Here is a 24,700-nt window from a genome sequence, read left to right on the forward strand (position 1 = left end):
TTTAAATTTTTTGAAAGACAATATGGTCTGATAGCCAGTTTTTTTACTTTTCAATGGAAAACATCTATCTATCATACAGAGAGAAAAAAAAATGGTAGCCTATGAAAGGAGTAAGGTGTACTAAATATAGTTAAGTGCTTTTTTTACAGATTTAGTGAAATATTTGTGATAGACTATACACATTTGATGTACAAAGCTCTCAACATATTACATACATCTATTAGGCCGTTCGACCATGGCCGTGAATACAAAATATCTGCACTTTTTTCTGTGATAATCTACTTTTCTCTATATCCAGAGTTCACAAACGGTTAATTAAATTTGATTTAATCATAGAACCACAAATATCAGGAACAGAAAAGCTGTCAGATAGAAAGTCAGCATGCCTCTTAGGCATAAAATGTAAACTGCTTTAAAATGCTTATTATAGCCGTAAAATGCCAAAATGGCACATTTTAACAGAATTTCTGTAAACCAAAGATGTAAATCCTTTACTTTGAATGAGTTTGACAAATTGAAACCAGCAAATCATTCAGGAGAGTTGCCAAAGTACAGAATCTAGATTTCAGGAATCCATCTCTTAGGCCCGAGAACACAGTTATTTCGTAGTGCATTTCTTTTAGACAATAAATTCAAATTAAAAAAATCGCACCTGCTCTTTCTCAAAAAGATTTTTACAGTGTAGTGTACTACCAGTGAGACAAATAATATCAAAATTATAGAAACTTCTACCAGCTCTAACTCAAAATATTGACAATTCTGTGTTAAGGGGGTGTAAAATTCAGTTTGACAGCTTCAGACGTGATAAAATTTGACCTTTTGGAACTGGACCAAATCACTACTTATCATAAAGATTCAGCACCCAAATTTTTTAAACATGTAGTTACATCCCCCTACTTAATATTTCATGCATTTAATATCAAGAAATAACTTGGGAAAGTGTATCAATTAAAACATGCAAGTTATACACTGTTTACACTAGGGACTATATTTGTAGACAACGAAAACCAAAGGACGATAACTGTGTCCTTGGACCGTATGTGAGTTTACCATGATTAGTTACATATTAAGTTTAAGTTTCTTTCCTCTCCACTAATTTTTGCCAAAATTAAGTGTTTACAACTTTGAAAATCATGTTTGTGTCCACATGTGTTATTGAAATTGCAGATTTTTCAACTTTTTGAGACTCGGCTATTCTTCTTGCTTAGACACATCTAGTTTTAGTATACATTTGATATATTGTATGATGATGCCTTCATAGACAGTAGACAGTCTAGCAATATTAGACTAGTCTTCTCTGTCATGTTATTCATTCCATTATCACTGAACTAATACACATTTTTGTTAAGGGGCCAGCTGAAGCACTTTCAAGTTGTGGGATTTTCTTGCTCACAGTGTTGAAGACCCATCGTTGGCAATTGGCTGTTTCTGCTCTTTGGTCAAGTTGTTGTCTCTTTGGAAAATTCCCCATTTCAATTCTCAAGTTTATTCAGCAAAATGAATTTTAAGATTTTTATTTACTTGAATGTTTCCTATAGCTAAGAAGATTTGCTTATGAAGAATAGCTTAAGATAATTACCCTTTGATGTTTGATATAACTGTGACAAATAAAAAATAAAAATTAACAGAAATTATGGCAATAATAAAAAAAAATGAAATTCTAATATAGAATTTATTATCTGAATGTGGATTGTCATGAATAGCAATAATTACGTAACCTCGCATTTTGTCGATTCTTCAAAATTCACAATAACAAATGCACCCAATGATATCTGAATTTATGGTATATGGTAGAAATCACAGTAACATTGAAAATTCTTACAAGTGATAAAACTGTCAGTATCCTGACTAGGTAATGCATCTTTAAGGGAATATAATTGGCTTAACCATATTACCAATGCCAAAGTATATCCCATGATGGTCTAGATTTATATCTAGTACACAAAAACTGAAGATCATTAATTGTAGGATTGGTTTAATTTCATTTTAATGACTGATCATATATCATGAATGAATTTGCTTTCATAGCATGTATTTTCAATTAAATGAAGATTCTTGGTATAAAAGTTTTTTTTAATAAAATATCTTAACTTTTAACCTAGATTTCTTATTTTCAGTAGCTTATATTTGGGTATTTGATTTATATTAAGATTTTAATATTTGGATTTTGAACAAAGTGAAAAAAATTCCAGAAGAATTTAATCATGTGTTCTTGGTTGATGACCTCTGAGTTTGACCTTTGACCTTGCCCTTCAAATTAATTTTTGTCGAGCCTTCGACTTTAGTCGAAAAAGCGAGACTAAACGATCCTACTTTCCGTCGTCGTCGGTGTCGTCGGCGGCGGCGTCCACAAATATTCACTCTGTGGTTAAAGTTTTTGAAATTTTAATTACTTTCTTAAACTATACTGGATTTCTACCAAACTTGGACAGAAGCTTGTTTATGATCATAAGATAGTATCAAGAAGTAAATTTTGTAAAAATAAAATTCCATTTTTTCCGTATTTAACTTATAAATGGGCTTAGTTTTTACTCTGTGGTTAAAGTTTTCAGAATTTTAATAACTTTCTTAAACTATCCTGGGTTTGTACCAAACTTGGACAGAAGCTTGTTTATGATCATAAGATAGTATCCAGAAGTAAATTTTGTAAAAAAATAAATCCATTTTTTCCATATTTTACTTTAAAATGGACTTAATTTTTCTGCGGTGAAACATTACATTCACTCTGTGGTTAAAGTTTTAGAATTTAATTAACTTTCTTAAAATATCCTGGGTTTGTACCAAACTGTGATAGAAGCATATTTATGATCATAAGATAGTATCCAGAAGTAAATTTTGTAAAAAGATAACTCCATTTTTTCTATATTTTACTTTTAAATGGACTTAGATTTTCTTCCAGTTAACATTACATACAGTCTGCAGTTAAAGTTTTCAAAACATTTAATAGATTCATTAACTATCCTAGATTTTTACCAAACTTGGACAGAAGCTTCTTACAATCATAAGATAGTATCAAGAGGAATATTTTTATAGATTTTTTTCCTCATTTTTGTTGAGCCTGGGATTTACAGCAAAAGTAGGCGAGACACTGGGTTCCGCGGAACCCTTACACATTTTATTATCTTTTGCATGTCCATTCAACCACATTTTTCTTTTTTGCTATTGAAAGTAGATATAGGAAGATGTGGTATAAGTGCCAATGAGACAACTCTCCATCCAAGTAACCATTCATAAAAGTAAACCATTATAGGTCAAGGTACAGCCTTCAACACAGAGCCTTGGCTCACACCAAAAAGCAAGCTATATATAAAGGGCCCCCAAAATTACTAGTGTAAAACCATTCAAACGGGAAAACCAACAGTCTAATCTATATAAAAAGGAGAAGTGAGAAACATGCATGTATGAACTACATAAACAGATGACAACTACTGTACATCAGAATCCTTACTTAGGATAGATGCAAACAAAGCCCTGTTTAGGCTACTTATATTAAGGTTTGCCCGCAACAAAAGGTTGGGTCATATCATCACATCATAATTTATCAAATGCTTGAATTAGATCTTTCTACTGTTGTTGTCCCTGATTGACATGCTCCAACCTTTCACATCATTAACTGTTCTATGTCTTGAAAACTGCCTATATGAAAAGGAATTGTAGTTTGATAACCAATGAGACAACAATCCACCAGAGTTCAATTGATAAAATCTATGATAATCTAATTTGTCCTTGGAAGTCTTGCACATACTTCAACATTGTATGTTGTTAAATATTGCACAAACTGTTCTGATTCCAGTTCCCAGGTGTTTAATATAGAACAAACTGTTCTGTTAGTGATTAATGCATTTCATTTCATAAAAAAAGGATATTTTAATTATTTTTCAGAGATAATGCATTTGTTAGGGTCGGCTGGAAAGTCCATTTTATTTTTATTCTTGAAATCGGCAAAATCAGGTCGGCGGATCCATAAACCAACAAATTAAAAAATCCTGGCCTAATAAATCACTGGACAATGCTTGAATTAAATTTTTATATGAAAAAGACGAAACATATCCTATTAAACACAGTCCCCTACAGTAAAATACTGTGAATTCAGAAATTATTGTGATGTTTTTATTATTGCTAAAAAAGCAACAGGGTTAAATCGCAATTATTTAAACTCACATTTTGAATTTTTCATATGATTTAAACAGGATTTTTCTCCATATCGCAAAAATTAAAATCGTGTTTTAGTCCATAATGGAAAAAATAAATGCATGCAATAATTTCTGAATTAATAATATAGGAATGTTGAGTCCCCTAAAGTATAAATCAGCAAGGCTTTCGCCAATAACTGCACTTGTTAACCATCTCAACTGAAACATGATAAAACTGTTATCTTAAAAATCATGTTATTATTTATCAATGAAATTTCCTAGCAATGCAATTAAATATTTAGTGTAGGATTAATTGTTGTAATATATTAAGAAATCTGAACAGAACTTGTAATCCTTTAAGCCAGAAGTGTTCACTTTATATGTCATATTAGAAGCAATATTCTTGATTAATTGTTAGAAAGCAAAGAAGTAATGTTTCCTTGTGGAATTAAACGTTTTATTAAATATCTTTGCACTGCTGTATACATGATAATAAAAGAACGGGTGAATGAACTATTCTTGCTTTTAATATTGTATCACAATTTATACTAATCTTTGGAATATATAAAGTGGGTGGGTTCAAGGAATAATACATTTATTTTCTAAACATGCTGAATGGAAATCATGACTTTTTTTGTACAAAAAAAATATTTTATGTTTGTGTTGAATTTCTTAATTCACATTTACATCCATGTGACAAACATCAGGACTTTAAAGTCATATAATTCTTCAAATATTAAAAAATAAGTTGAATATGTTTTATGTCCATGAACGGCTATATTTCACTATAAAACATTTGTATATTGATTTTTTTTGTAAACAATATTCTTTTCTTGTCAAAATCTTTAGAAATGGACTGTTATCCTGTACTTGAAATTCGCCTATAGTTTTTATGTAAAATTATAATTATAGAACTCATTCATAAATAAAGAATAATAAAAATACCAAACTCCAAGATAAATTCAAAAATGGGAAGGTCCAAAAATTCTGACAAATTCAAATTTGAGTCTTTATCTACCAACAAAATTAGTGTTGTCAAATCGTACACTTTTGCCTAACCGGTTAATCGGATAATCGTTGGTGTTTGAAAGCCTTATCAATAGTACCCTACAGATAGATATAAGATGTTGTATGAGTGTCAATTTGACAACCTTTCATCCAATTCATTAATTTACGCTTTTAGAATTTAAGTTTGTCCTTTGGTACTATAAGGCTTGTCTGTGGCGATTCCTGGCGAAGTTTGACTTTTAATAATCAACTACACCGTATCAACTATAGAGTTTGTACCAATTTCAGATTAAACGATAAAAAAAACTTTTTGATCTCGTAAAATTGAATATGTCTGAAACTGATAATTCTTCCCTTTTGAATTGTTGTCTCTGAAAATAGTGTGGAATGTTTCAATTTGAATGATTAATTATAATTAAGAAGATGTGGTATGATTGACAAAAAGACAATTCTTCACAAGAGATCAAAATGACACAGAAATTAACATCTATAGGTCACTGTGCAGCCTGTTTCTTTACTTTGTTTGCATGTTACGCGTACTATCACGTATACATTGCTTACATTCACATTGGTTTGCATTTCACAATTTTTGAATTAGTATTTCGGTGACAAGTAAGACTAACTAAAGCCTTGCACGACGGAGGTTGCACATTTCGATGTAGGTTTACATAATATTAGATCAGAAACGAAATAATGAATTAAATCGTAAAATTTAATCGGACTACTGATTTAGAGTTACTGTTAAAAAAACATGTATACTAAATAAATGATGTTTCTTTAAGATTCTGCCCCGAGCTGATAGACATGTTCTAATTAGTTATATAATTATAGGATTAACAATAGCAATCAATATACTGGACAATTGATCTGTCAAATTAATTACCACGACTAAAAATCTTCGACCAAACATAACTTTTAATAATTTTATCTCAAATTTATATGAAATCTATCAAAATTGGAAAAAAGTCCGGTTAACCGGTTAGCGTTTTTGGTATTCGGTATTCGGTTGTTCGACCGGTTAACCGGTTAACCGGTTAATCGTTGACAACACTAAACAAAATGAATATAAGTCTTTTTCCTGCAATTTGATACATGCACCCATGGTCCTCAAGCAACCTGCAGCTGCAATTAATGTGACATCTCAAAGTCAATAAATGTTTAAATCAATCATTCAAACAGAAAAATATAATTTGAGTTTGTATTGCTATCTAATGGTGTCTTATGATCTCTCTTTCATTATGCTCTGTAAACTCTTCACATTTTTGTTCATCATAACTTAGGCCACACCAATTTAATTTCTTGTTCTACAGATTTTGGACTCCAAAAATTGGGGCGATCGAGCGATTTGAAAATTTTATTAATAAAAAAATATTCAATTTGCAAATTTTTGAGGCGAAGCTTAAAAAGTAAAGGTGAGAGCGACTATAATTTTTTTTTGTAAACATAAAATAGTAGGTTTTGACTTTATTTAAACTTGATTTATCACTTGACATTTCTTTAATTTATGAAGTATTTTTTCCCTGATCAACAAGAAATAATTGAATAATTAAATCTGGTCTATGTATGTGTGACTGACAATGAGACAATTCTCCATCCAAGTCATAATCAGGTTCAGAACAACCCCTTTATGTTATAAATATATCCCTTTTATGAGGGGTCAATATTATTTATAATATATTTTTTTTTGTAAAAACACTTTAAGTACAAAATAGCTTATATTTTCCCAAAAAACTATAATATTTGGTCAAAACATGTCCAAGAATTTTGTAATATTCCTGGACTTTAACCATGTTAACACATTTACTTTATCAGTTTAATATTATTCAAAATAAGTGGACCCATCCCTCTTTTAGAAAAGTTGTTAAATATATAATGTATTTCTCCTCTTTTTGAGTAAAAAATTTGAAGTTGTCAAAGGTCTTGTATAGAAGCACTATACAAATCCTTAGTATTTCCAAGGATTTGTATAATATCTTACTATACAAATCCTTGACAATTCAGTAAACATGGTAAAATGAACCCTTCAAGGCCCTTGTCTGAGGGAGGGTTGGTCTCAACCTGATAATAGCAAACATTGGTCAAAGTACAGCCTTTTACACAGAGCTTTCGTCCAGACCAACCAGCAAGCTATGAGGGTCCACAACCTAGTATTGTACACAATTCGAACAGGAAAACCAACGATCTAAATTAGATTTCCAAACGGGAAAATATTAATGAACCACATCAACAAAAGATAACTGCTGAACGACAGGTCCCTGAATCCAAATGCATGAGTCTGATATCTATTTATTTCTATATATATGTTTATATGGCTTATATGGCAATTGGAGGTCTTCATTGGGTCAACTCAACATTAAATTAAATTGCATCTAGACTAAAATACATACAAACGAAGCAACATATAATCAAGCCCATGCCTGGTAAATTGTTTATTTTAGACTTTTTATTATTTAGATAAATTTTTTACATTGTTATAAATCATAAATGAGAATTTGAGTCAAATCGGTGAATATAAATTTGACAGCTACTGTGCCCCTTTAATTCTGTTGTATTTTTACATAAAAATGAATTTTCTACTATGTTTAATAACCTTAATATATGATATTTTGAATATAATGCTAGTCTTATTGTATATATATTAGAAGTTATTGTATTTATTGGAACTTATAAACTGGGTTAATCAATAAATTAAAGAGAAGATTTGTCCTTTATCGGGATACACCATCACTTTTGAAGTTTAATTGTTGTGCCTGCAGATATTAATCTGATTTCTTTGTACTTCAGTGTATAATAATCATGGTAATGACTTACAATAATACAGATGTACAGATATTAATCTGATTTCTTTGTACTTCAGTGTATAATAATCATGGTAATGACTTACAATGTTACAGATGTACAGATATTAATTTGATTTCTTTTTACTTCAGTGTACAATAATGCCTTACACTGTTACAGATCCATTTTGTTCTAGTTAACTGACTTTTAGGGTATTATGGATTTTGAATATATTGAAATTACAAAATTTATAAAAATTATACTTGACTTACTGGTTTGTGTAATGGCTATATACATTGCGCTAATGTTTGGTACAGTAGTCTACATACCAATAGCCAGGGGGGTTTGGGGGTTCAGATGACCCCCCCCCCCCTTTTGAAACCAAATAAGCACTGTTAAATTCAACGTTCTGTTCAAATAACCCCCCCCCCCCCCCCTTTCGAAATTCCTGGCTATGGGCCAGGTCTATATTGATGCTTTATGGTTAGAGTTTCTTATTTTCTTATGAACAATTCTTTTATAATTTATGCCTGCAGATCTGGAGCAGATTATGATAGGTTATGACTAACAGGTTGAGTATTTTCTTCAGGTTGATAGACATTTATTGATAATGTTGCTGAAGGAGCATTTTGTCTTTTTTAATTTCAGTAAATGAATTAAGCTTTTTTTTCCATTAATTAAGTACTTATGATATTTACAAATACAACACAAAGCACCTTTACTTGTATAAAAATGTTCTGTGGTATGCATAAAATTGAACAAACAGTAATTCAAATAACAATATATAGGGTTATTGCATGAATATTGGGGAATATTGTCCTGAGTAGAATTTTATATTGCACGAACTTGCGAGTGTAATATATGTTCTACAAGGGACAATATTCCCCAATATTCATGCAATAACCCTTTTAATGTATAGCAATATAATATTTGACAAAGTCCCCAATTACAGTAGAAAATTCAATAAAAAAAAAAATTCGGGAAAATTTCCCGAATTTTTCATTGTACTAATGGACTCAAAATCGTTCAATTTTTTCTTTGCGTGTTTTGAAATCCCGGACCTGCACAGAAATCTAAAATATACTTCCTTTTTCCGGTCTCGTTTGTATGAATCTTTGAGTAAAATATATATTTATCAGTCTAGTATAAATAGGAAGGAACGCAATACCAATTTCATTTTTTTAAATAATTCCTTGATATCAAAAACGTTACCTGATGATAGCGTTTATTTGTTTACATTGCATATGACGTCATAACTTAAATAACGTCACAACAAAAAATCCCTAATAACAGAACCAAAATCGGAAACGTTACGGTATTTCCGTTTCTTTTTTTTAAGTTACAAAAAAATAATTCATACATACTTCGTCCCCATTTACAGGTAATGCCTGCCTCATATTATTTGAAAGTATAAATTGGTATAAACTGACGTTTTTTCGTTGATGACATCATGAATTTTGAAGATTTATTGCACTATACTGACTAGTGCAATAATAGAATTTATTGCACTCTTAAACTTTTGGTTACTTTCTGTTGGAAATATTATATTGCTATACAATAATATAGGGTTATATGTTGCATGAATATTGGGGAATATTGTTCAAGTAGTGGAATTTATTGCATGCTAACTCTTGGGAACTTTCTATGGGAAATATGATATCAGTATGCAATAATATCTTTTACCTTTTTATCTTTTCAGTAAATAATGTTGGGATGTCATATGATTTCCCTATGTACTTCTTGGAAATCCCTGATCGAGAAAAGGTAAATATAAATGATTTCAAAATATACTAGGGGTTTGCTACAAGGGGTATTTATGTTCGGGTTAATAGTTTACGCTTGATTTACTCAAAATGAAATCAGTTCTAAAAGATAAAGATAGCAAGAATATAGAAAAAAACATACTTTTCTCAGTTTATCTGTTTTAATGGAAAAAATGCGATAAAAATTTCACTGTTCAAGGGGTGTTGAAATTAGTGGGGGTTGTTAGAATAATGATACTTAAAGCAGGGTTTTTTGGATGGAAATTTAGGTATGATACTTAAACAAGTGATTTTTATGTCATTATCCTAGATTCAGTACAAGGTCATTACATGACATGACCTGATCATCCTAGACATGCTAGACAACATCAATGTTGGCCCTGATAATTTTAGCAACATAATTAGTCCCTGGATCATTAATAATCTATATTTAAAACTACAATAAAATTAAATCACTTAGTCTAGTGATAAATTTGTTCTACTTAAAAAGGTAATTTTTAAAGAAAGACAACTCTTACTTTCAACCTTTATGAACATAATTATACTTGAATCAGTGATTTAGAAAATCACTCATTTAAGTAAGTCCCCTGACTGGTTTATTGAAGGCATTACATTTGCATGTTTACTGTAAACCAACTTATTTTCACAGATACTTAATTTCGCGTTTTACCCTTTTTACACCACTTGGCCGCTATTTAATTTCGCTTTTTTCTGAAGTTCAATGAGGAAGTATCCATGTATAACATATTCATGACGATTAATATTCAAGTTATTTTCCTATTCTGGAAAGCCAAGAAAATAAATCGCTCTTGAAAATAAGTTGGTTTACAGTATAGAAACAACCTTAAAATAACAAGGACACACTGAGTACATGCACAATAGGAAATAGTTCCTAAAATACATTACAAGTCTTTGGCATATTGCAAAGGGCACTTCAATAGTCCTTCAGCATTATTGAGGCTTATTAATCAGATAAAAAAAATGCCATATTGTTTGAAAGCCTTAACTAAAACGCTTCATTTAAAATGAGTATTATGAAGAATGTACCCTAAAATATCTGAATTTACAATATTCAAGTGAATATTGCAATCATTGAATTAATCAAATATGAGAGCATCTAAATTATTTGATGTTGTTCAGATATAGCCCAACTTATCATATAAACAATAAAGACAAAATCTATACTCAAAGCCTTAGGGTCTACTAAAAAATATCAAAAGTAAACTCAAGAACTAAAAAAAGTCAAAAGTATACTCAAGAGGAGTCTGGCAAAATGAAAATCACTTGAATTTCACATTATCTTGTTGACATGCAACCAAATATTAGATTATTCTTTGATACAAAAGCTGAGTAAAATGTAGTAAAGTTCTAATATATAAACAATTGGTCCCTGCACTATACAAGGAGCCTGACATCATGCGTTAATTGGTGTATAGGAGCTATTTTGATAAATGTGTATCCACAAGTTCTTAATTTACATTTTGTTTTCTTTGTAGAAGTTAATGGACTTACTGCATGTCAATATTACATCTGTAACAATGGTATGTATTGCCAAGTATGATTAACAGCAGAGATTTAAAGATTAATTAAGATATCTTGGGGGTTTTTTTGGAGATTATCTTTGGTCTCGCATGTATAGGTTTAAGATCAAACAAATAAAAGCCCATGTAAAAAGAACCTTTTTTGGTGTTGCTTTTGTCCTCAGAAGACGCCAAGTAAAAGAAAACTATATTAAACACCAACATGACCAATTAAATGAGAATTCTGTTTCTTATATAACATTATTGCACATTTAATGAGCTGCCTACCACTTACTATAAGGTTAATCCTGTTTTTATCAGACTTGACACAAGTTGTGGTGCACATATACCAACAAAATCATTGAAATTTAGTACTCTATAAATAATAATATATGTTCATTGTACAATTATATGTTGTCCAAGTATTTAACAGATGTTTTATTTCTTTCTTTTTAAAAAAAAAATGCTGACTTCTGGCCCAAGTACACTGTTATTTTTTAGTGCATTTCTGCAATAAATGCAAATTAAAAAAATGAATATCCCACATGTTAAAAAATTTGTTCTCAAAAACATTTTTAAATGTTGTGTTTTACTTTTGGGAAAAATCATATCTGAACCAAATATGGAGGATTTCATGATAAGGCCAAATAAAACTATATGTGTGGTTCCAGTTACCCAACAGACCCTAGAACTTTTCAAACGGTCAAATTTTGAGGATTGTGAATTAAAATAATTAAACTCATAAATTTCTATTAGAAATCATCAGTAGTATCTGTTATGGCTAAAATGCAAGAATTCATAACAGATCGAATGCAACAAAATTAAATAAAATGTAACATGACTGTTTATTGTATTCTGTTTATTTTACAACCAAACACATGTAAAATGGTGAACTGCCAGTAGGGCATGTATAATACTTGAAACAATTTCTGTAAACACACATAGTTTTTTTTACGGATTTTGAAGAAAAAAAGAAAAGAAAAAAATTTGCCTACCTACAAACCCTATTTTTAAAAGTATTTAACTTGAAACCACACATATATTTTTATTTGGCCTAAGGATCCATGATTCAGTTTGACAGTTTACTCTGGTAATTTTTTAAGGTACCTCTGTTTATGATTTAAATTATAAAATTGAGAATAGAAATGGGGAATGTGTCAAAGAGACAACAACACGACCATAGAAAAAACAACAGCAGAAGGTCACCAACAAACAGGTCTTTAATGTATCGAGAATTTCCCGCATCCAGAGGCTTCCTTCAGCTGGCCCCTAAACAAATATATTAGTTCAGTGATAATGAACGCCATACTAATTTCCAAACTGTACACAAGAAACTAAAATAAAAAAAATACAAGACTAACAAAGGCCAGAGGCTCCTTACTTGGGACAGGCACAAATATGCTAAACTCATACCAGGCATAGAAAGTAAAAAAATTGATGAAGCAAGTGTCACAATTTCTATAGATAGCTGTTCAGAAATATCAATCACTACAAAATCTCAGTTTTTATACGCTAGTCAAAGTTTTGACGGGACGTATTATGGTATACAAATGTCCAGTGTCCGCCCGTCTGTCTGGCATAAACATGTCGCACCGTAACTTGAGAAAGACTAATCCAAATTTCATGAAACTTAAGATAGTTGTTTCTTATGATGGTCAAATGATCTGTATACTTTTTAGTGAAAATAAGATTAAAACTTTTTGAGTTACGGCACTTTGTAACTAAAACAGGGGTGTGTTTTTTTCACATGTCGCACCATTACTCAAAAACGATTCTTGATTATGGCTTAAAACTTTAAACACTATTTAGTTATATTAATCTTAATATCTGTATACTTTTTGGTGATGATTCAAAATTTCATTTTTGAGTTATTGAGTATTTTGTAAAAAAGGGGGAGGGGTTTTTACATGTTGCACCATATCTCAAAAACGATTTATGGTTATTGCTTAAAACTTTACACATGTCTTTTTTATATTAATCTGAAGATCTGTATACTTTTTGATGATGATTGAAAATTTCATTTTTGAGTTATTGAGTATTTTGTAAAAAAGGGGGAGGGTTTTTTTTTACAAGTTGTGCTGTATCTCAAAAACAATTTATGATTATTGCTTAAAACTTTACACACTTCTTTGTTATATTAATCTAAAGATCTGTATACTTTTTGGTGATGATTTAAACTTTATTTTGGAGTTATTGAGTATTTTGTTAAACAGGGGAGGTTTTTTTTACATGTCGCACCATATCTCAAAAACAATTTATGATTATTGCTTAAAACTTTACACACTTTTTTGTTATATTAATCTAAAGATCTGTATACTTTTTGGTTTTGATTCAAAATTTTATTTTAGTGATATTTATTTTTTTGTAAAAAAAAAACAGGGTTGGGGGTTTCACATGTCCCGCCGTGTCTCAAAAACAATATATGGTTATTGCTTAAAACTTTCTCAGAAACTATTTAGGATTATTGCACAAGACAAGACGTTGGGCGTATCATGCGCTCATGGTGCAGCTGTTTATTTAAAGAAAGTCTCATTACTAGTGTTTAATTTTTTTTATGGGCATGTGCTACTAATCATATGTTAGCTTTGATTATGGGAACCTCATGATTAAAAAAGAAGGGCCAGTATTTTTTTGCATTAATAATATCATTACAATCATTTCTGAATTTACTGTATCAGAAATTCACGTTTTAATGGTAATATAAATGAGGAAAATGTTCTTTTTTCCACAGATGACAAGTGTTGTTTTACCTGAAATGGTGTCACGGAGTAGAGGTGTAGTCATCAATGTAGCGTCTGCCTCAGGTGTAAATCCTAGTCCTCTTCTTACTGTGTATTCAGCTTCTAAGGTAGGTCACAGAGTAGAGGAATGGTCATCAATGTAGTGTCTGCTTCAGGTGTAAATCCTAGTCCTCTTCTTACTGTGTATTCAGCTTCTAAGGTAGGTCACAGAGTAGAGGAGTGGTCATCAATGTAGTGTCTGCCTCAGGTGTAAATCCTAGTCCTCTTCTTACTGTGTATTCAGCTTCTAAGGTAGGTCACAGAGTAGAGGAGTGGTCATCAATGTAGCGTCTGCCTCAGGTGTAAATCCTAGTCCTCTTCTACCTGTGTATTCAGATTCTAAGGTAGGTCACTGAGTAGAGGAGTTTTTTATTTTTGTTGAGCCTGCAACTTTAGTTGCAGAAAGCTCAACATAGGGATAGTGATCTGGCGGCGGTGGCAGCGTTAGCTAACTTCTTAAAAACTTTATATTTTAGAATGTGGAAGACATGGATGCTTCATACTTTGTATATAGATGCCTCATGTTACGAATTTTCCGTCAGTCACATGTCCAATGTCCTTGACTTCATTTTCATGGTTCAGTGACTTCATGAAAAAAAAGTTAAGATTTTTTGTAATGTTTAATTCTCTCTTATTATAAGTATAAGGATATCTATATTTGGTATGTGCGTACCTTGCATGGTTTTCATGCCCGTCAGACATTTTTCACTTGACCTTGACCTCATTTCATGGATCAGTGAACAAGTTTAAGTTTTGGTGGTCAAGTCCATATCTCAGATACTATAAGCAATAGGTCTTGTATATTGAGTGTATGGAAGGACTGTAAGGTGTACATGTCCAACTGGCAGGTGTAATCTGACCTTGACCTCATTTTCATGGTTCAAAAGTTATAGTTAAGTTTTTGTGTTTTGGTCTGTTTTTCCCATACTGTATCATGTGTATGCAATAGGTCTACTGTATTTGATTGATGGAATGATTGTAAGGTGTACATGTCTAGCTGGCAGGTGTCATCTGACCTTGACCTCATTTTCATGGTTCAGGGGTCAAAGTTAACTTTTTATACGACTGCAAAATTTGAAAAAAATTTCGTCGTATATTGCTATCACGTTGGCGTCGTCGTCGTCCGAATACTTTTAGTTTTCGCACTCTAACTTTAGTAAAAGAAAATAGAAATCTATGAAATTTTAACACAAGGTTTATGACCACTAAAGGAAGGTTGGGATTGATTTTGGGAGTTTTGGTCCCAACATTTTAGGAATTAGGGGCCAAAAAGGGCCCAAATAAGCATTTTCTTGGTTTTTGCACTATAACTTTAGTTTACCTTAATAGAAATCTATGAAATGTTGACACAAGGTTTATGACCACGAAAGGAAGGTTGGTATTGATTTTGGGAGTTTAGGTCCCAACAGTTTAGGAATTAGGGGCCAAAAAGGGACCCAAATGAGCATTTTTCTTGGTTTTTGCACCATAACTTTAGTATTTATAAATAGAAATCTATGAAATTTAAACATAAGGTTTATGACCATAAAAGGAAGGTTGGTATTGATTTTGGGAGTTTTGGTCCCAACAGTTTAGGAATAAAGGGCCCAAAGGGTCAAAAATTAAACTTTGTTTGATTTCATCAAAAGTTGAATAATTGGGGTTCTTTGATATGCCGAATCTAACTGTGTATGTAGATTCTTAATATTTGGTCCCGTTTTCAAATTGGTCTACATTAAGGTCCAAAGGGTCCAAAATTAAACTTAGTTTGATTTTAACAAAAATTGAATCCTTGGGGTCCTTTGATATGTTGAATCTAAAAATGTACTTAGATTTTTGATTATTGGCCCAGTTTGCAAGTTGGTCCAAATCGGGGTCCAAAATTAAACTTTGTTTGATTTCATCAAAAATTGAATAATTGGGGTTCTTTGATATGCCAAATCTAACTGTGTATGTAGATTCTTAATTTTTGGTCCCGTTTTAAAATTGGTCTACATCGTCTACATTAAAGTCCAAAAGGTCCAAAATTAAACTAAGTTTGATTTTAACAAAAAATGAATTTTTGGGCCTCTTTGATATGCTTATTCTAAACATGTACTCAGATTTTTGATTATGGGCCCAGTTTTCAAGTTGGTCCAAATCAGGATCCAAAATTAATATATTAAGTATTGTGCAATAGCAAGAAATTTTCAATTGCACAGTTATAAATTCAGCAATAGCAAGAAATCTTCAATTGCACAGTATTGTGCAATAGCAAGAAATCTTCAATTGCACAGTATTGTGCAATAGCAAATATTTTCTATTGCACAATAGCAAGAAATATCTAGTTGCACAATATTGTGCAATAGCAAGAAATTCCAATTGGATTTCAATTGGAGTTATCTTTCTTTGTCCAGAATAGTAGTTGAATCAACTTAAATCATTGTTTTATACAATATACAATGTATATTCACTTTTACTACCAACTGATAGATTAAAACAATCTTTACCATTCAGTCATTGTCAGTGATAACAATCACTTTTTTTACATTTTAATATTTTATGATGTATTTAAATGAGTAGTTATTGTTACAAACTTCATAAGAAATTTGAATTGAGATCAGTTTTGAAATAAGGGTAAGGGGGATGTGAAAAAAAAATTGGGGGGGGGTCAATTTTTTTCAATTCCGATTTCATAAATAAAAAGAAAATTTCTTCAAACATTTTTTTGAGAGGATTAATATTCATAGCATAGTGAATTGCTCAAAGGCAAAAAAAAATTTAAGTTCATTAGACCACATTCATTCTGTGTCAGAAACCTATGCTGTGTCAACTATTTAATCACAATCCAAATTTAGAGCTGAATCCAGCTCGAATGTTGTGTCCATAGTGGCCCCAACTGTTCAGGGTTCAACCTCTGCGGTGGTATAAAGCTGTGCCCTGCGGAGCATCTGGTTGAGTTTTGGTCTTTTTTTCTAATACCATATGTAATAGGTCAACTATATATGGTGTATGGAAGTGTTATATGATCTTTATGTCAGTCGCTTAGGTTTTATTGGACCTTGACCTCATTTTCACAGTTCATTGCTCCGTGTTAAGTTTTTGTGTTTTGGTCTGTTTTTCTTAAACTATGAGCAATAGGTCAACTATTTGTTGTGTGGAAGAATTCTTAGCTGTACATGCCTGCCTGGCATGGTTCGTCTGACATTGACCTCACTTTCATGGTTTATTGGTCAATGTTAAGTTTTCTTGGTTTATGTTACGTTTATGTGACAGTTGTGATAAAATTTTATATTTAGGACTATCAATGCAATATTAATGGACAAAATACAAGTGACTTAACTGTATCTAGAATTAAATTTCTCTCTTTAAATAAAGTACACAATGATAAACTGACCTTTTATAATTATAACATTATCCTCAGATGACATTAACCATATTAATTTTGATTTATTTGGAAGACTTATAAAGTTTTTAGTGGAAGAAGACGTCAAGTCTTCTGAAGACTTAAAGGGCTGACCATTGAGCCTCTGAATGCCGCATTCGTTTCGTGTATTACAATTTCATAACAACTTAAGATTCCTGACACCGATTTTTACACATGATTAGGCATCTGAATCATTTAATTTGTAAATTATGATTGAAAAACAATCACTATCGTAAATATGACCCTTTTATTTATGTAAATTATTAGATTTCATCTCATCCACATGAACGTTATTTGTTTACTTGTAACAGGATGTTTTAACTGTAGATATTTGTATTACGCATGCGTGAATTTGGTATCAGGACAACTCGCCCTGTTTACAAGTTCGCCCTTGAAGTTACGAATTTGCAATCCTGCAGACAAGAAGATTTAGTTTTTATATAAATAAAAAGGATATATAAAGTGTTGTCTTTATTCATGGTTTTCCTTTGTCATGTGAATTAGATGCCCTTCTACTCCAAATGGTTTGAATCCATCTATAAAATTATTCAAAACTCAGTTGACAAGAGCAATACGTTGCTGTTTGGAGAATTTGATTAAACTCTAAATGCTCATAAAAAAAGAAATCTAATTGAAACTCAATGTACCTCCTTCTGAAGAATGTATTGCAATATAAATATAAATTCCTTTTGACAAGAGAAATCTGACTTTTGTCAGAAATATTTTTTTTCACATGTGCAAAGGTAATCACGTGTGACAGCCATATTGGTTTGTTTACAACTATGTGAAGAAGCCTCTAGAACCATGACCTAAACATAAATAGTCTCTGAAAGCGTAAACTTCAAGCAATACTATTTTATCAATCATGAATATTTTCATAAATCTAAATTTGATTATTTCAAAAAGTAAAATTATAACAATTACGATTTTAGATTAGAGATTCTACACAGACATGCTTTAATCTATTTATAGCCAAATTAGTTTACCTGTGTGAAAATGTAAATAATTTGTTTACTAAACAAGTAAAGACAAACTATGGATGGAAGCAGAGACATATATACACATATATGTGTATATATGTCTCTGATGGATGGATGATAATAATTTACATAAATACTTCAGGACATTTAATTGATTTTAATAAATATAGGATTTAAAAACTGCAAGTGGAAACAAATTTAATCATTAGCTACATAATCAGCTGATAATTTTCACAAACATTGTGGTGATGTTATTGATAAAAATCACTCCATTAATCCTCCAGCCCTTTCACATAGATCTACTTATTATTGTAGAATATTTAATGAATAAACATTCATCGTCTTATTAAATATATCGGGTAATCAGATTTTTTAGCTGACAATTTGGGTATCTCATTGGCCGAAGTTTACTGTACTACCAAAAACATGATAAAGATAGTAAATAGTATTTTTTTCACTAATTTATTGACAATTTATTGACATAATACTGGTTGTAACATATTTTATTTTTGTATTCAGGTTGGGTCCGCCCCCCCCCCCCCCCAATTATGAGTGGTGTACCTTAAAATGAGGGACTGTCCCTAAAACAAGGGGTCATTTTACTGTTTAAAAAAAAATAAAGAACATTTTGAAGATTTTTATTAAACTCAAAAGTGGGAAAATTCATATTTGGAACAACTTTTCTAAATGAGGGGTCAAATTAATAAAAAAAAAAAAGATATAAGTTTAGAAACAACAGAAAATTCTTTTGACATGTTTTGACCATTCAGTACTTAATAGATGTGTCATGGTGTGTTATTTGGCTTAAATTTGTGTTAGTGTTATTTTGGATAAAAATATGTTTTATTTTATGAAAAAAAATTAAATGTTTGTATTTTGTAAAAGTATTTATTAATCTGTTTAATTAATTTTACCTATGCTGTGGCATTAGTACTCGAAATGTCACAGTTTGCTCAAAGCACTTTATTGTGAAAGACTAATTGTAAAAGACTAATTGTAATTAGCATATGTCACTAGGATTAGGCTTTGTTAATCAATGTCTCTTTTTACTAATGAGAGTAATATCTACATGTCGAGTCATATTGATTTATATTTGGTTTTAATATAAATAGCGTTGTAAAATTTAGGAAAATCAGTCACCTTTCGGAAACCAAACCTTTCACTTCTTAAGTCTATTATACTGGTACTGTAGGACTGTCGATCAGTCTACCAGTTGACTTTGTAGTGTTTAGACAAAAATGTATTTTTTTGACTCACATTTTATTTTTGAGAATTTTTAAGATCTTAGTCAGTGTTTCGGAAGCGTAACCTCACACTACTCATGTCATTATACTGGCTCTAGAAGACTGTCTACCAGTCTACCAGTTGACTGTGTAGTGTGAGATAAAATTTATCTCTGACTCATAAATTTAACTTTAATAGAAAATACTTTTGAGAAACTTTATTTTGAGACTTTATATTTGGAAATAGAGATTAAGTACATTTTATGATTTAGTAATTTTGGCATTTAGTTCATATCTTACATTTTAAGGAGAAATAGTTTTACTTGGGATTTGATATTTAGATTTGATACTTTGTACTTTAATTAGATTATTATTATTATTTGGAATTGTTTACTAATTGATTTGTTATCATCATTCGTTTAAATTGTTACAGTAATTAAATTATGAAAACCTTCCTTGCGTTTTTGCTATGCCTATCAGAACATTAAGTCTAGCGATAGACTGACCCCCTGTCCCTTGGTTCCAGCACATACAAGTTAGCTCCCCCTTATCTAACAGTGCTCTCGAGGAACCTTGGTGACAGATGCATAGTTCTTTGGGAAAAGTTTCATCAAATAATATGAATATAAATGACTTTTTTTTGTGCTCATTTTTTACAGTGGGTTGTAATGATCTTCCAGTTAGGTTACCCTCATTAGGAGTGTTGTTCCCAACCCTGGTCTGCTAGCTTCGTGTATATTTACTTTTTAATAACTAGAATCATGCAAACAGACTTGAGGAAAAGGCATGTAAGTTCATCATACAAATATGACACTTTTTCTAGACAATCCAAATCGTGCAAAATACGTCGCTAAAAATTGTAACCTTCAAAATTGTTGTTGTGCAGTAAAAACCCATATGGGAACTTTCAAAAGTTGGTGGTTATGTAACAAGTCTTACTATTTTTATGCTCCATTTATGGGCAATATGTTTTCTAGTCTGTCCGTCCGTCCTGCTTCTGGTTATAAAGTTTATGGTCGAGGTAGTTTTTGATGAAGTTGAAATCCAATCAACTTGAAACTTAGTACACATGTGTTCCTTATGATATGATCTTCTTAATTTTACTGCCAAATTAAAGATTTTACCTAATTTTCATAGTCAACTCAACATAGAAAATGATTGTACAGATGGGAAATCCATGTACTTATGACCTTTTCTTGGTTGAAGAAAAAAAATACATTTTAACGATATTGGAACAAAGCAGCCTGGGTAAGTGGGGCTGCTTTTATGGTAATTCAAGTTACCTTTTATTCACCTTCTTCCACCTCATAGCTATCAGCTCTTTGATTGTTAACCTTGTTTAAGTATTTATATATTCAGATTTTTTATTTTCTAAAACAGGACACTTAAAAGAAGAAAACGAATTTCTTCAGTGTCACGCATATGAAGATTGTCCAGCCCATCTTGCATGTCTTGCAGCCTATCTGATGTTTGTTTCTTTTCACATGTAGTTTACTTTATCTTTATCAACATTGTTGGCAGATATCTAGCTCATACTTCTGCAGAGTAAAACAAATTATGAACCATCAGATTTTTAGTTGTTTAAGTTTGCATTTGTCAGTTTCAATTCTAGAGTTTTAAAAAGGTTTTTGTTTTATGATGATGATTGCAAAGTAAAAAAAAACACAATGTATTGGGAGATGTTTGTGATATTTTATTATCATGATTATTATAAAGCTAATTTATTCTATTTAAATATTATCTTACTGAATTTTTTTGTTTATCTTGCAGGCTTTTGTTCATTACTTTTCACTGTGTCTTGAACGAGAATATAGGGATCGTGGTATTACTGTACAGGTAATTAATTGAAAAGAAATTATACTTTGAAAATAGAAATATTACATTTCAACATAATGATATATGTAAATAAAGTACACAGATAACCATGGATGTGTTACGTTTGTTGTAGCCACAGTCCTCTATTAAGATGGCTCTCAGGTACAAAATTTTAGCAATTAATTAAACATTTGGGGTTTTTTCATTACAAATTTAATTTATTACACGTATGTTATAACTTTATGAAATGGTTAAAAATCAACCAAAAAAATCAATTTGGTTTTGCCCCAGATGACTCAAAATATTTATATCCTTGAAAAAGCTCCAAATTATCTCCCTTTGGTGCAAAATTGCCATTTTTTGGCATTAAAATTGAAATATTTTGTTTAACACATCAGTGACCTATATTTTTTATTATCAATTTCAAATAAGCTGTACATAAACTAAAAAATTGTAAAATATGAGCGATTTCTGTAATTTGATTATTTTTTTTATTTTGATATTACCTCTATTTCTCCTTTTAGTTCAACAGAAAAACAGGACATTAACAAAAAGTATGCTTCTTTCAGAGGCAGATTGTAAGCTTAAATGAAGGGTGACCAAATTTTTTTTATTTCATTTTTCTATAAAGTTTATGATAAATATGATAAAGATCATTTATAAAAAAATGTAGTGAAATCCTATATTAAAAAGAAATATTTGATTTATACCTGCGAGCCTCCTTTAGGACATTGTAGATGTGATTGGTATATAGAATAACCATATAAGGGTTTAATCTGGGGGTTCAATGAAGAACAGATTTCTTTTTATGCTTGCATGCAGACTATTTTTAAAGCCATGATATCAAGTGCCCAGATTGCCATATTTTTATAAAACTTATACTATATGCTTATATCAGCAATACTTGGACAAGTTCTATAATGGTGGGTGATTAACTTTTTTTTTAAAAGAGTTATGCCCCTTGGAAGTATTAAATTTATGGAAAAATTGTATTGTTAGTGCTAAAAAAAAGGTGTTTTATTGTTATTGCCATTGTACCTTTGATAGATAAAATATGAACTATGCTGAAGGGAACAATGAACTATTTTATTTTAATTTTCTAAATTCTACAGGGTTTATTTTTAATGTCATGTCAATTTAGTAGCATTTTAAATCATGTTATGTAATATGCCTTTAAACAAAATGTCTCGTGTTTATTTCAATTTAGCTTCTTTTTAAATTTTTTATTAAGAAATGTTATATCAAATGCGTAATACATGTATTATCATAAGTCCTTCTCAAGGTCTGACAATCACACACTCCTTATACAGATCAATTCAGTTTGAAGACAGTAGTGTATACTTAAACTTTTCCATAAATTTTGAAAGAAAAGTTTCCCAACAGAAATCTGGTTATTGATTAAGGGTTATACAGCATTTGGGTAAACAAGACAGGGGGGTTCAAGCTGTTTTCCTGCATTAATGTATGAACCTTTTAATCTATACTTTTTAACTTTATATGTTTCTTTGTGTGACAATTGGAGGTCAAGTTTGATATTGATGATTATCACTTATACACCTTTTGATAATTATTGTCCTTAAATGTTTGGAACCGTTAAAGTCATATTTTGTGCATTTACAAGTGAACAGAACATATAATGCTTTTGCAATTTATTCAATGTCACTTATAACAAATTTGAAGTAAAATTAGATATTGATGAATTACCTTGTGCCATTCAGGATTATGGTCCTTGGTTGATTCCAAAACTGTATGTTAAGGTTTTTTTTGTTTTAATAACTTGCATACTTAAAAGAGGGACAAAAGATACCAGAGGGACAGTCAAACTCATAAATCAAAAATAAACTGACAACGTCATGGCTAAAAATGAAAAAGACAAACAGACAAACAACAGTACACATGATACAACATAGAAAACTAATGAGTTAGCAACACGAACTCCTGCAAAACTAGGGGTGATCTCAGGTGCTCTGGAAGGGTTAGCAGATCCTGCTCCACATGTTGCACCCGTCGTGTTGCTCATGTTATATTGAATCCGGTCTAATTCGGTAGGTTACATTCATGAAAGGGAAGGGGATTGTAGTTATGACGTAAGGAACATATCCAATATCATTTGTGAAACGGTTATTACATTAAGTTTAACCAACTTGTTATGGCGTCCGTAAAATTTACAACACATAGTTACTCTAACTCTTAATTAACTGATATTCATATTTCAAATCAGGTGTGTATAGTTGCCTGTCAAAATAGACAATAGCATATTTGTATGTGTCAGATTTTAAGTTTACTATAGCTAGATAGATACTTTACTCTCAAGCCAATTAACAAAGGTACAAAGAATACAAAATAGGTCAAATTTTAATCAATTATAGTTCTAATCTTCTTTTTCAGAGTGTGTTGCCATATTTTGTTGCCACCAAAATGTCTAAGATAAAAAGAGGTAGCTTTTGGATCCCCTACCCTGATCAGTATGCTGCTAGTGCCTTGGATACTGTTGGTTTTGAGAAGACAACAAATGGATGGTGGTCACATAGCATTACTGTAAGTATATTTACTGGAGATTCCTTGTTTTCACTCCTTACCTGTTATTTAGATATTGTAATGCTTAATTGTGACATTTTGTATAAATTTAAGGAAGTAATAGTTAGGGTCTACGTTTTTAATGAAATTGGCAAATTTTTAGTCTGGTCAGGAATTTAATTTGAATGTAAAATTGTCTGCTGTTATTTAAAATTTCACACAAGGTCTCAGAAAATTTTGCATTACAATTTAAAACCTTTGACCTCATACTAGAATTTGATTGTTGTATGACATTAAAAGATTATTTGAAGAAGCATATAGCTAGGGTCACCAGAAAATTCAGTTAAATACCCAAAGGTGTAAGTTTATCTATGGAAGGTAACTCAGATAATTTAAGTATTGATCTCTCTGAAATTATACCATGAGTTTCCATACCACAAAGGGATGATTAGGATTGACTTTGGGGGTTGTGGCTCAAACCATTAAAGAATAAGGGGCAAAAAAAGGTGAAAAACTATGTTTTTCTGGTTTATGGATTTGTTTTTTTGGGGGGTCGGGAGTCAATATCCAACAGCATAGTGTATTGCACAAAAGCAAAAAAGGGGCTAAACATTTTTTCAGGGGTTGGTTGGGGGTGGTGGTCAATTTGATAAAGCACAAAAGCAAAAAAAATATATAAATTCAAATCATATAACCAATTTTAAGTTCTTTAACTAAAGTTTTTCTGTGTCAGAAACCTATTATGTGTCAAATATTTAATTACAATTTAAATTCAGACCTGTATCAAGTGTGAATAAT

At 30.9% G+C, this 24,700-nt stretch overlaps 1 protein-coding gene across 2 annotated transcripts in view; it reads left to right on the top strand.

Moving 5' to 3' along the window:
• LOC134685681 (very-long-chain 3-oxoacyl-CoA reductase-B-like) overlaps positions 1–24,700 on the top strand; it is a 49,932-nt gene that overhangs the window by 18,674 nt on the left and 6,558 nt on the right. For both annotated transcript variants that reach the window (XM_063545653.1, XM_063545654.1), the window contains exons 5-9: positions 9,619–9,683; positions 11,179–11,223; positions 13,934–14,050; positions 21,341–21,406; positions 23,774–23,923. In XM_063545653.1, the coding sequence (XP_063401723.1) occupies positions 9,619–9,683; positions 11,179–11,223; positions 13,934–14,050; positions 21,341–21,406; positions 23,774–23,923 (443 nt within the window). The remainder of the gene's footprint in view (positions 1–9,618; positions 9,684–11,178; positions 11,224–13,933; positions 14,051–21,340; positions 21,407–23,773; positions 23,924–24,700) is intronic.

Source organism: Mytilus trossulus, chromosome 9 (assembly GCF_036588685.1).
Source record: "Mytilus trossulus isolate FHL-02 chromosome 9, PNRI_Mtr1.1.1.hap1, whole genome shotgun sequence".
In the NCBI taxonomy this organism is placed as follows: Eukaryota; Metazoa; Mollusca; class Bivalvia; order Mytilida; family Mytilidae; genus Mytilus; species Mytilus trossulus.